This window comes from Rhinatrema bivittatum, chromosome 3 (genome assembly GCF_901001135.1).
Source record: "Rhinatrema bivittatum chromosome 3, aRhiBiv1.1, whole genome shotgun sequence".
NCBI classification, from domain to species: Eukaryota; Metazoa; Chordata; class Amphibia; order Gymnophiona; family Rhinatrematidae; genus Rhinatrema; species Rhinatrema bivittatum.
This window is the reverse complement of record NC_042617.1, coordinates 112,276,035-112,290,134: the sequence shown is the minus strand read 5'-3', so window position 1 is coordinate 112,290,134 and position 14,100 is coordinate 112,276,035. Positions and strand designations below refer to the sequence as shown.

Below are 14,100 nucleotides of genomic sequence, written 5' to 3'. Positions count from 1 at the left end.
AGATCCCACAGCTTTGTTACAATCTAAAATAAAATATTTTGTTTCAGCTGGTGAAGGATTCATCCCCAATAAGGAAGCCCATTTTCGGTTGGTGCTTTATCTTTCCATTCCACTGTTATACATGGTACTTAAAGTTCATAAGAATGCAGGAAGACCAACAGTATCAGCATTAGGCTCAGTATTACAGCCTTCACCTATGTTTGCAGATACATTTTTGAATCTTTGGTCCCACAAATTAAATCTTACATTAAAGAATTGTCATATATGTTGCAAAAGGTAACAAATCTCGACATTACTCGATATGATTTTAATCACTTTACGTCTTTGTACACTAACGTTCTACAGAAGGAAGAATTGGAAATTATAACATCAGTGTTGGAATCCAGACCTAAACTATAGAGAATACCGACAGATTTTGTGCTACAACTGGCAGAAATTGTTTTGTGTCAAAATTATTTTTATGTCAATCAAAATGTTTACTTACAGATACACGGCATGGCAATTGGGGTTACAAAGACCTCGGATGTGAAAGGTATATACTATGTAGCTGAGTCTGAAAAAAAGGAAACTTCTCTACAAATCATTGTAGTTTCATTTTGTGAAACTATGAGTAAGATACATTGATGATATTTTTGTATTTGACATTCAAGTTCCAAATTAAATGAATTATTGATTTGGTTGAATACACTGATAACTTGAAGTTTATGTTAGAATATAATTATATTGACTTTTTAAATATGACCATTTACAAAATGTGTCCAGGTCTGATGACAACCTTATACCGGAAACCTATTGAGAGAAACAATTTACTCTGGTTTGAAAGTTTTTACTCTTATGTATCAAGAATGAATTTACTAATCAGGCAGTTCTTGCAGGTTTGTCGCTTATATACAGACATTGATGAATTTAAGAGACAAGCTAAAAAATGGATTCAACATTTTTAGAGCAAGGGTATCCATACAAAGCGATAAAAGGAGCATATTATATGCAGAGAGCTAATGTTACAAGGGAACAATTCTTCCCAAATAGCCTCAGTATGCATATTTGAATCATGCACATACAATAGCTACTAGCATCCGCAAACACTGGTATATCTTAACTTTGTGTTTATGCTTCGAAGAATGATTGTGTATAGCTTACACTCAAGGTAAGCACATTAAAGATTAAGTGGTCCATTCAGCTTTAATACCATATTTAAATAATGAGGTTTCTACACATGTACATCACCGACCATCTGGTATGCTGTTGGATGATCACAGTTCAATATTGACAACATCTAGGTATGCAATAATTATACCAGTTGCTTCAAAATGCAGATTATAAATATTTTGTGGTGTTATGTAGTTGAGTGTCCTTGTTCAAAAGTATATGTAGGACATACAAAAAGATCAGTCCAAACACGGATGTTGGAATATAAGAGTCGCATCACTACAGGTAAATTATAAGCACCTATGGTGCAACATTGTTAGAACAAAATCATTTTCTCTCTCAGTTGAAGTAGTACATATCAGAACAAGTACAAGCACATTGGAGAGGTAGAGACTGGCAGGCAAGACTCAATTCAAGACAACAGTTTTGAACATACATATTGCACACAGTACAACCATTTGGACTTAATGTAGAAATCAAATAGAACACTATAATTTAAAGTCACATATCCATTATTCATCAAGGATGTCATTATTGATAAGTGTCTGAAATGACAGCTGGGAATAAAACTGTGTGTGAAAAGAAAGCAAATGTTGCTTACCTGTAACAGTGTTCTCAAAGGACAGCAGGATGTTAGTCCTCACATATGGGTGACATCACAGGATGGAGCCCAATCACAGAACACTTTTGTCAAAGTTTCTAGAACTTTGACTGGAACCTACTGGGCATGCCCACCATGGCACTAAACCTGCAGCCAGCAGGGGTCCCTCTTCAGTCTTGTTTAAAGCTACAGGAAGTGCCGAAAAATAAAATAAGAAAACGTAACGAACCCAACACCGCGGGGCGACGGGCGGGTTTCGTGAGGACTAACATCCTGCTGTCCTGTGAGAACACCTATTACAGATAAGCAACATTTGCTTTCTCACAGGACAAGCAGGATGGTAGCCCTCACATATGGGTGAATACTGAGCTGAGGATGTCCGAGAAATGCACCAAATGTACCCAAGATGTGCAATAGGCACAAGTATTGGGGAGGAATTTGGTAGAGGGCATCCTGAACCCTAACGGGCAGGCGGAAGGGTGTTGGTACATCAAGTTGTAAAAAGATTTTGAAGACAGACTGGCTGAAGATGGAATCTTGTCTTCCGGCCTTGTCTAAGCAATAATGGGCTGTAAAGGTATGGCGAGAACTCCAGGTAGCAGCCCTGCAAATGTCAGGAAGTGGCACCGAGTGTAGGTGTGCTACTGAAGTCGCCATGGCCCTCACAGAGTGTGCCTTAACACGGTCTTGAAGTGGAATGCCTGCTTGCTGATAGCAAAAAGATATGCAGTCCACTAACCAGGAGGAGAGAGTCTGCTTACCCACAGGCTGCCCAAATTTGGTGGAATGGAAAGAGACAAACAATTGAGTGCTTTTCCTGTGGGCAGCTGTACGGTCTAGATAGAAGGCTAGAGCCCTTTTACAGTCAAGGGTATGCAGAGCCTGTTCTCCTGGATTGGAGTGAGGCCTGGGAAAGAAGGTAAGTAGTATAATGGATTGATTAATGTGAAACTCCAATACTACCTTAGGTAAGAACTTAGGGTGAGTGCGGAGGACTGCCTGGTCCTGTAGAAGTTTAGTGTAAGGCGAATAGATAACTAGGGCCTGTAACTCACTAACTCTACGAGCAGATGTGATTGCCAAAAGAAAAATCACTTTCCATGTGAGATAGCGAAGATCACAGGATTGGAGAGGCTTGAATGGTGGTTTCGTGAGCCGACCCAAAACCAGATTGAGGTCCCAAGAAGGGGTCGGAGGGCGTAGTGGAGGCATGAGGTGAAGCAAGCCTTTCAGAAAACATGTTACGAGGGGTTGTACTGAAATAAGAACATCCCCGACACCTTTATGGAAGGCGGCCACCGCACTGACATGCATTCTGATGGAAGAAGTTTTTAGACCTGATTCTGACAAGTGCCAGAGATAGTCTAGAAACTTCGTGGTGGAACAGGTAAAGGGATCAAGAGATTGAGAAAACCATGACTTAAACCTGTTCCATTTGTAGAGGTAAGACTTTCTCGTGGAAGGCTTCCGTGAAGCAATCAGGACACGGGAAACTGGTTCCGAAAGGTTAAGTGGCTGAAGAATTAACCTTTCAAAATCCAGGTCGTCAGGGACAAAGCTTGAAGATTGGGTGGCGTAGGCACCCGTCGTTCTGAGTGATCAGAAGCGGGTCCTTTCCCAAGAGAATGTGCCTGCGAATGGAGAGATCCTGAAGTACTGGATACCACACTTGGCGAGGCCAGTGAGGTTCTATCAGGATCATGCATCCCTTGTCCTGACGTAACTTCACAAGAGTCCTCGAGAGAAGTGGAAGTGGAGGAAATGCATATAGGAGATCGGTTGCCCATGAGAGGGAGAATGCATCTCTTGGCTGAGAGTGTTGGCTGCGAGTGAGAGCGCAAAGGTTCTCTACTTTGTGATTTTGAGGTGACGCAAAGAGGTCTATGCGAGGATGACCCCACAACATTGGAATATTGAGTCCGCTACTGTGGGGTTGAGGGACCACTCGTGCGGATGGAAAGCGCGACTTAGGTTGTCCGCCAACACATTGTCCACTCCCAGCAAATAGGTAGCCCTGAGGTACATCGAGTGGGAGAGGGCCTCCTCCCATATCTGCGCAGCTTCCTGACACAGTAGGTTGTAGCCCGTCCCTCCCTGTTTGTTGATGTACCACATGGCCACCTGGTTGCCCATCTGAATCAGGATGACCTGATTGGAAAGGCGATCCTAAAACACCCTGAGAGCATATCTGATTGCTCGCAGCTCCAGGAAATTGATTTGGTGTTTGGCTTCCTCTGGAGACCAAGTTCCATGTGTTTGTAAATCGGCAAAATGGGCTCCCCAGCCGAGGTTGGAAGCATCGGTGGTGAGAATTATTTGAGGGTCTGGAGCCTGGAAGGGTAGGTCTTGGAGGAGATTGATCTGATTTTTCCACCAGGCTAGAGACTGATGGAGTGAGTCGGTAATGTGGACAGTGGTCGATAGAGGTTGGATGGACTGAGTCCATTGTGACCTTAGAGTCCACTTCATGACTCTCATGGCCAAGCAGGCCATTGGGGTAACCTGTACTGAGGACGCCATGTGTCCGAGTAGGATGAGGAAGTGGCGTGTAGTCGTGCGTTGCTGAGACTGTAGTTGGTGTGCGAGAGAGATGAGAGTGAGAGCTCGCTGTCGAGGCAGAAATGCCTTTGCCTGCAAGGTGTCCAAGTCTGCCCCTATGAATGATAAAGTTTGAGATAGGACTAAGCAGGATTTTGCATAATTGACGAGAAATCCTAGCAAAATCAGATTGTGTAAAGTAAGATGTAGGGACGACAGAGCAGCTTGCTGAGTGGGAGCCCTGATCAACCAATCGTCTAGATAGGGGTAGACGAGAACACCTTGAGTCCTGAGAAAGGCTGCTACTACTACGAGGCACTTGGTGAAGACTCATGGTGCAGATGCCAAGCCGAATGGGAGCACTCGGTATTGATAGTGCTTGGGGCCTACTAGAAATCTCAGGAACCTGAGATGAGATGGATTTATCGCACTGTGCGTGTATGCATCTTGGAGATCGAGAGAGCAGAGCCAGTCTCCTCTTTGCAGAAGAGGAAGGAGGGAACCCAAGGTTACCATCTTGAACTTTTCTCTTGGAGGTACTTGTTGAGGGCACATAGGTCCAGAATTGGACAAACGCCTCCTGATTTTTTGGGGATTAGAAAGTACCGGGAATAGAATCCTAGTCCTTGTTGAGAGTAAAGTACTGGTTCTATTGCTCTGGACTGGAGAAGGGAGACCTCCTGCTCAAGGAGTAGTGAGTGGTTGGATGTTCCCCACACCGGTAGAGGTGGGGAGTCCAGTGGAATGGAGAGAAAGTTCAGGCGAGAATCTTGAGAGATTATGGTAAGGACCCACTGGTCTGAGGTTATTGTGTGCCACCTGTTGTTGAAATGGCACAATCGACCTTCCACTGGTATTTGAGGCAGTGGAAACTGGCTGCTGCTCTCTATGCATGAGTCAAAAACCGGAAGCAGGGCCCAGCTGAGGAGCTGCTTGTGGCTTTTGTTTACGAGTTTGACGAGACTGGGCCTTTTGGAAAGGTCTCGTGGAACGAGTCCTAGACTGTGGTGGATAGAACTTCTTTGGACAGAAGAATGACTTTTTAGTATCCTTCCTGAAAGGCTGTTTGGAGGAATACTCAGAGGGCATCAGAGAGAGCTGGCGAAGGGTCTCATGATGGTCCTTGAGTTCCGCCACCGTCCACTGAATCTGTTCCCCAAACAGACTGTCTCCTATGCAGGGCAGATCAGATAATCTGTCTTGTACTTCAGGGCGCAAGTCCGAAGACTTAAGCCAGGCCCATCTTCTTGCCAAAATAGCAGTTGCAGACACCCTGGAAGCGGTGTCAAAGATATCATAAGAAGATCTTACTTCATGCTTCCCTGCCTCAAAACTCTTGTGCACTAGGGTTAGAAGTTGTTCTTGGAATTGCTGAGGCAGGGACTCAGCAAAGTCCTGTATCTGCTTGAATAAGACCCTGTTGTACTGGGTCATATATAGCTGGTAGGAGGCGATCCGAGAGATAAGCATCGATCCCTGAAAGACACGCCAGCCAATGGCATCCAGGAATTTCTGTTCCTTACCTGGGGGAAAGGAAGAGTGGGGTTTTGATCTTTTTGACCTTTTTTGGGCAGATTCTACAACCACAGATTGGTGATCCAGCTGAGGTTTCTGGAAACCTGGGGCTGACTGGACCAAATAAGTATCATCAGCTTTTCTGTTGACTGGAGCAACAGAACCAGGGTGTTCCCAGGTCTTTTTGAGGAGATCTAAAAGAACCTGGTGAATAGGGATGGAGAGATCGAAGATTTTCCTTCCTTGATAGTCCGAGACTTGCGGTGTCGATGCCGATGTTTCTCTCTACGATCCCCTCCGTCCTGAGGGGGAGCAAAGGTAGTTGAAGGCCAAGAAGTCATCGACGCCGGACGGTCATCGGCCGGTGGCCGATACTGGCGCAAAGTGGACGGTGCCAGTTTAGACGACGTTGATGCAATAGACGGCGTCGGAGTTTGAGAACGGAAGAAAAGTTTCATTTTCTCCATTCTGGCCTTGCGACCTTTCGGTGTCATTAAGGCACATTTGGTGCAAGTTAGGACATCATGCTCGCACCCGAGACACATTACACAGACCTTATGTGGGTCTGTAATGGACATGGTGCGAGTACAGTCCGGGCACCGACGGAACCCCAACGCCATGGCCTTTGAAAAATTTAGCAGCGGTATGGTCGACGGCCAGTAGGCCGCGAGGGCCAAACTCGAAGGGAATCGATCGAAACCGGGTAAAAAAAACTTACCGGAGTAAAGCGGAGTAAAAAATTCGAAGGAGGGACCCCTGTGGGGTATGAAAGTTTTTAGTAATTCCGTGAGGAAAATTCCTGTCAGGAATCTCTGTGGAGCTCCTTAACCCGCGTGGCTACTGCGGCACTGAAAAAAGAAGACTGAAGAGGGACCCCTGCTGGTTGTGGGTTTAGTGCCATGCTGGGCATGCCCAGTAGGTGCCAGTCAAAGTTCTAGAAACTTTGACAAAAGTGTTCCGTGATTGGGCTCCATCCTGTGATGTCACCCATATGCGAGGACTACCATCCTGCTTGTCCTGTGAGAAAAGCAGGCAAAGCTCCTCTCGCTTGAAAAGCCGGATCACCACCTTCAGCCTCTGGACCCTCCAAGGTCCCCTGGGTCCAGAGGGGGACCCCCAATCGGGTCCCCATCCTGATCAGCCTCAGAGGAAACCTCATCCTCCTGCTTAGACTTGTCGGAATCTTCCGAGTCCGATTCAAATCACGCTAGCCGTAACTCAGAAGGCAGAGTTCACGGGCCCATGGAACCTTTAGGGGGACCTTCCCCCGCTTTTCCGAACCCGTCGGGCCTTCTGTGACACCTAACTTACCTGCCTGCCTAGCCAGGAAGGCCTCAAGCAGTAAAAGTACGAATTTGGGCAAACCCCCCCCCACGGGGCCCCCGAAGGGCATTTGGGGCTGCTATGGCCCGAGACATCCGGACCTTTTTCCTAGGTCGAACCATGGGAGACAGGAGCGGGGGGACCCCCCTGGACCCCCGGGGAGCAGCCCCCCTATCCGGCTCTGCTTCTGTGGCCATAGCCACTCTCTCCTGTGACCCCAGCGCCACTGATGCGGTCCGCAAATGCCTCCGTGGCTTTGCTTACCTTCAGACCCCCCTCTCCCCCCTCCAGCACACTCCGTGCAGAGGAGGAGGTCATTCAGGCCGACCGACAGGCTACCACAGGCCCTGCAGGTCTCTCTGAGCTCCTTGTCTGTCATAACAAGCACCAAGAAATAAAGCAAGGCAAAATAAAAATCCAAACAGGCAATCCAATGCTTGCTGCGCTTTCCCACGGCCCGGATCGCGAGGGGGAGGGGTGCACCACGCGGCAGCTGTCAAACCCTAAAGAGGGCGCACTACCCCAAGAATTTCCTGCCGGTGCGGTGAACAGGCCGCTGCCATGACTGAAAACTGCACGGCTCGTTCGGGAGAACAGCCAGTCCCCACCGGAGTGAATCTGCCCTGACCAGGACCAACCTCCTCCGAATGATCCCCCGATCCACCCACTTACTGCCTGGCCTGCACCCGATCTCGCCATGGATTTCAGCCTGCTAGGCTGCAAAGCCTGCCACATGTGTCTGCTGTTGCAAAAGTAGACAGCTGTCGGCGACTTTTTTTTTTGTACAACAAAGATTTAAAGACCCAGACACACAGGAAAGCACAAAAATAAAAGTAAGGTTACTTCCCTGTCCTGGGCAGGTGGAGGGGCTTTGGGCCCATCGAGGGAACCAGACCACTGGCTGTCAGTGGTCCCGGGGTCACGGGCTGAACCTGGCCAGGGTCATCCAACCCCCCATTCGCCCGGCTCAATCAGAGGGACGACCCTTCTGCAGGAGCCTGTCACCTTGGGGACCAATTTTCCTTAAAATATCCAGTCAGTCAGGACTGCAGGGTTAGCACCTCTACCATCTGCTGGAGGTAGAGAAATACTGAGGGACTGCAGGTGGCACTCTCATATATGTAGCAGTGCCCAAAGTTTTGTTCTCTACCTCCATCTGCTGGTAGGGATGAATAAAACCCGTTTGTCTGTACTGATCTGGGTATGTTCAGGAAATATATATATATATATCTATATTGGTGCAGCTCGCACAGTGCTCCCACTACTGGCAACAGTGGCTCCAGCACACCGCACGCCTCTGGTCCACGCACTGGAGAGATTTTACCATCCCCCAAAAATTGGTGCTCTAGGCAACCGCCTAGTTTGCCTAATGGTAACACTGGCCTTGAGAGATACCAGCAGCTCCACCAGTAAGAGGGGGTTGCGGAGCCACAGTTTTTGGCAATTTTAGATGTGCGGGGAGGAATAGTGTGAGTGTGTGGGGGATGGTGTGAGTAACAGTTTGTGAAAGATTGTGTGAGTGAAGGTTCAAGACCCCCTTCCCCCACTACACAGTGATTGTAGTTCCTTTTCCTTTTTACATGCAAATTAAGCCATGCTTTAAAAGTAATGAATTTGAATTACTTGCCTTTTCAAATCTGAGATCAAGGTGAGTTACAGTCAGGTACAGTAGGTAGTTCCCTACCCCATAAGGCTTACAATCCAAGGGCTTACAATTTAGTAAGAGGATAACTTTCAAAGAACTTTCCGTGACCCTACATATGTGTGTACATCACTGCACGGAAATGATTTTCTCAAGTAAAACCCTGTTTACATGCATAACATGTGTGTGTAATTGAAATCCCCAGTTTGCCAAGACTTCCACCAGTTCTCCTAATCCTTCTCCAGGTCATTAAGACCCTCTTAGTTCTAAACTCTGACCTCCCCCAATTCACCAAGACCTCCCAGCCAACCAATAGTAAATAAATAGGTCTGAAATCAATTGTGCAAGATAATTAGGTGTAAAATTCTGCAAAAATTTGCCAAATGTATCTAAGTCATAGCAATTTGCGCACTCATCTCTTTACCCCACCTCAGAATACCCCATTTGCCCCTTTTTTTTGCATGTGAATGTACGTGCAAAACTGAAAATACACACGTACATTTGATGTTTATAAAGCAGCATATATATGAGTACAAGCTACTTAAGCATATATGCTAATTTTAGCACATAAACAAACTCTTAGGCCTTTCTCCCATTTTGATCTATGGGAAATAATTTTAATAAATTAGGGTCATAAGTTGATACCTGCGGCAATGGAGGATGAAATGACTTATCTAAGCTCACAAGAAAGAAAGCAAATAGAATGCTAGGGATTATTAGGAAAGGAATGGAGAATAAAACAGAGAATATCACAATGCCTCTGTATCGCTCCATAGTGCGACCTCATCTTGAATTAGAACAGATAGAAAGAAGGGTGACCAAGATGATAAAGGGGATGGAACAATTCCCCTATGAAGAAAGGCTAAAGAGGATAGGACTCTTCAGCTTGGAGAGGAGATGGCTGAGGGGAGATATGATAGAGGTCTATAAAATAATGAGTGGAATGGAACGAGTAAATGTTAATCAGTTGTTTACTCTTTAAGAAAGTACAAAGACCAGGGGACACACAACAAAGTTACTGGGTAATACATTTAAAACTAATAAGTGAAAATATTTTACTACTCAATGCATAATTAAGCTCTGGAATTCGTTGCCAGAGGATGTGTTGAAAGGTATTAGTATAGCTGCATTTAAAAAAGGTTTGCACAAGTTCCTAGAGGAAAAGTCCATTAAACCATTATTAAGGGAGCATTGCAGAAATCTACTGCTTATTCTTGGGATAAGCAGTTTGGAATCTATCTACCCCTTGGGATCCTGCCAGGTACTTGTGACCTGGCTTGGCCACTGTTGGAAACAGGATACTGGGCTTCATGGACCTTTGGTCTGACCCAGTATGGCAAGCCTTAAGTTTTTATGTTCTAAGAAGCAACAGTGAGAGAAGTGAGTTTTGAATCCTGGCTTCCCTGGTTCTCGGTCTGCTGCTCTAACCACTACAAAGTCAAAAGAATTGTTAAATGCAAGAGAGCCCAGTTTTCCAATCCATATAACTTCTATTTTCTTTGGGTGGGGGGGGGGGAGGGAATACATTTTAATGTATTTTCCTTCAAATTAAGATGGTATTTGGCACAGATACCATTTCCGTTAGGTCTCTGTGCACAGGCAAATAAATTTAAATGTTGCCATATATATCTGACAATTAACCCCAAACCTCTAGAAAATCTCCCCTAAAGGATGGAAATTAATGATAAACAAAATGGGGTTAGGGTAGAACCCGGCAGGACTCCCATACCTCAGTAACCATTTCTCTGATCAGTATTTCCTATCATAAGCTTTTGAGTTCTAGCAGACAGAAAGGAAGCAAACCAAACCAACTCAGAACAGTATTGTTGAAACATATCCCACTCAGCTTTTCTATATAAGATTTGTATGTCAATGATAGTGAAACCTACCGATAGATCTAGAAGTATCAAAATAACATACTCTTCATATCCTAAACTGCACTGGAGATCATCAGCCAGGGCTATAATTCTGCTGCTTTTATTTACTACTAGAAAAATGATTTGTCTAACTCAGGGGTCGGGAACCCATGGCTCGCGAGCCAGATATGGCTCTTTTGAGGGCTGCATCTGGCTCGCAGACAGTCGCCACACTTTCCCGCTGACCCAGCTGCTCCCCGGTCCTCCTCCGCCCGGGCTTAAAATGCTGTCAGCCCGGGCGGAATGCGGCAGGACAGCTGGAGTCAGCGGCACCGGCGTGCTCTCTTCTTCCCCCTCCCCCTCCCCGGCCCGGAAGAGGAAATGGAGAGTTGGCACATTGCACCAGTTTTAAGCCAACTGGTGCAATGTGCAAAAACTGAAATTGGCACCCCCGCTGAGAAATTACTGGTTTTAATAAGACCACCACCTGCAGACCCTTCAGGGAGCTCTTCTCCCCTCCCTCATTCAGCACTAACCTTACCCAATCTTGCTCACCCTGTGATAAATTTAGGCTTTTACAAACCTTAGGCACTGCTGATGCTTGTCTTGGGAAGGGGGCACCCATGCCCCTGAAGATGCCCCTTGGCAAAGGCTGGATGGAGTAAGCTGGCTGGGTGAAGGACTGTCCTAGCCCTAGTGATGCACCCTGGGCAGGAGCAGCAGAAGAGGAGGCAGCGGCGGCATCCATCAGCTGCAGGAGGGTCTTTCCTTCCATCTCATGGAATTTCTGAGGATGTGGAGGCCTGTCCTTTCCACCCACAGCCTAAAGAAAGGACAAGACTAGCTATGCCTCAGGGGTGGGATGGAGCAATCAGGCCACTGTCACTGCTCTTCTGTGCTGTGGCAGCGCAGAGAGGCTGCTGCCTCTGCTTTTCACACTAGCTGTGGCAAAGGAGAATGGCTCCTGCTGCTTCACAGAGCCAACACATGAAAGGTCCTGACAGCAGCAGAGAGCCTTGGGCATGCTCCCACCACTGAAAAAAAGGATGCTGCTGGGCCTGGCGACACAACAATGGCATCATCACTGCTGCAATGCTTAAAGGGGCCCAGTTATAGTGGCACTGCTGCAGGGGCAGGCATAAAACAAAAAGGAGAAACAAAGTAAAGAAACAGTATTAAATAAAAATAAGAGCACTGGGGCAGAATGAACAGCAGGTGGGCCCCGAGCAAACCCCCCATCACAGCAGTTACATTGGAGAAGAGGGGGGGGGGAGCAGTGGTGCCCCCTAGCATAGGGCACCCTGTATGACCGCTCCAAAAGCCGGCCATGTCAACAGTGGCCAACTGAGATTACTTGGAAGCAAAATCACTTTTCTGTTGCTCATTCCCAGATGTAGGAGGTGGCAATACTCGTGCCTGCCTACCTAAGAAGCATTAACGGACTTGTCTGCCTCCGGAGTTTCAATCTGCTGTTTCTTTCTGGAAACTAACAACTAGGACCTGACCAATTCTAGCTGGTCATGGATGCTGCATTTACTAAATCAAATTCATATCCCGCAATGCCATTACAGCAGATAAGGTTTTCAACAGTACAGGAAAGATTGTACAGCATGATGCTGAAAGTTCCCGCTACTCAAAATCAGTAAGGGGACATTTCCCCCATTTTCTGCATCACATCAAATCATTTCAAAATGACATGCTGAAGTCTCTCAAATCTTCATTATGAAGTATCAATTAGAAACACTGCTTACAATTTGGGAAACCTCAAAGTATCCAATTCCATCAAAGTGACCAAAGAAAACAAACATAAGGGGATGAGGGTATGTAAGAATAGAAACATGAAGAGTGAGATGAATGATATGGGGCTAGAGAATTGAATACAAGTGAATGCAATTATTTAACTCAAACTCTGTACCTGCTCCTCATCAAAACTTCCAACAAACTGCAGATATTATATGAGGTCTATGGTAAAATGTTTAGGTCCATATCGAAAAACCATTTAGAAGAATAACTTTAAAGTTATCCATCTAAATGGCAAAAATGACATCCTCAGCCACTTACTGAGCTGAATTTTAGCCAGATAACTAGATATCCGGTTAGAATTTGGCCAGAAAAGTCGAAGCTTTCTAGGGGCAGGTGGGAAGCATTCCAGGGAAGTATGGAATTAGCCAGATAAACTTATCCAGCTAATTTTAAGATAGTAAGGTATATTCAGCAGTGCAACCGTGCCGCTGAATATACCCTGCTAGTTGGCCAGATAAAGTTATCTAGCTAGCTAGCAGAGCCACACAGCGGCTGAAAATGGACCACATTATGTCTACACTCAAAACCAATTAGGACTGAGGATATGGCCATGAAACTTCCCTACTGCAGTTAAGAATAAAGACAAGCAGTGCTGTGGAATACAGCTCAGCGGCCAAAACGATGGAAAAGCGCGCGAGAGAGAAAAGGAAGGAGGAATGGGGGAAGGGCAGGCTAGTGAAGACAAGGTGGAAAGAGAGGGGAGGGAAAAGGAGGAGGGAGGGAGGATTGAAGACAAGGCGGGAAGAGAGGAGAGGGAAACTGAGGAGGAAGGGGGGATTAGGAGAAAGCAGTTAGGGGATAGGTTTGAATGCGCGAAATAGATTGGCTAGCAACTCAGTGACGTCAGGGCAGACGGACGGCAGAATCAGAAGACACGAACGGAGAGAGGAGCACCAGAATTTTGTCCTCACAGGAGTTAAAAAATAAGTAAATTATTTGCTTTAATTCCTGACCGCGGGATGAGGAGGAGCGGAGAGCGAGGCAGCAGGTCGGGGCCGGACGGGCGTACAATTAAAAAATGAGAGCGTCAGGGCGCAGTGGCAACGTGATTTGTCCGGCCGGCGTGGGATCGAGGCAACCTCCCCCCAGCAGCACCCGGAGCGGAGGCGGCTGGGATGCAAGCCGCCAGTTCGGGCGAAAGCGGGCCCGAAGCTGGCCCGGGGGCGCAGATATCGAGCCGAGGGAGAGCCGAACTCCCGCTGGATCTGTTCCTGCACGCCACAGGGTCTGACTTTGATTCTCCTATAGGGCCCGATAACGAGAGGAGTAGGCCCAGCGCAATAAGGAGAAGCCGGGGTCCGGCGAGGGCCAGTGACATGACGCAAGCCACGCACCCGGCGAGTGCGCAGATGATCGGGAGCCTGACAGAGGTTGGGAAAGGAGGTGCGGTGCAGAAGAGAGTATAGCGGCGAGGGACAGAGCCGACAGGCGAGGCGAGGACCCATTGTCAGCGGCGGACAGCGAGAGCACAGGAAGGGAAAAGATGCTAGCCCAGAGTACAGGGAGGAAGGACGGAGAAGGAGCAGAGGCCCAAAAGGAGCGGATCGGAGGCCAAGCAGAGGAGACCACCAAACAGGAGAGGAGATGGCACATGTGTGCGGTGAGTGCGGTAGGATGCAAAGTGAGAGGGAGGCAGGCAGGGAATCCAGGGTGTTCAGCCATGATCTATGAGG

General features: G+C 47.0%; 1 protein-coding gene across 5 annotated transcripts in view; it reads right to left on the bottom strand.

Moving 5' to 3' along the window:
* Positions 1 to 14,100, bottom strand: part of C1D (C1D nuclear receptor corepressor) — a 96,046-nt gene that overhangs the window by 42,073 nt on the left and 39,873 nt on the right. The window contains exon 1 of one of the 5 annotated variants that reach the window (XM_029593599.1): positions 11,208 to 11,593. The exons of the other annotated variants lie outside the window; for them this stretch is intronic. Within the exon in view, the coding sequence (XP_029449459.1) occupies positions 11,208 to 11,399 (192 nt within the window). The 5' untranslated portion in view covers positions 11,400 to 11,593. Of the gene's footprint in view, positions 1 to 11,207; positions 11,594 to 14,100 lie in introns of those variants that run through there. 5 annotated transcript variants of the gene reach the window in all.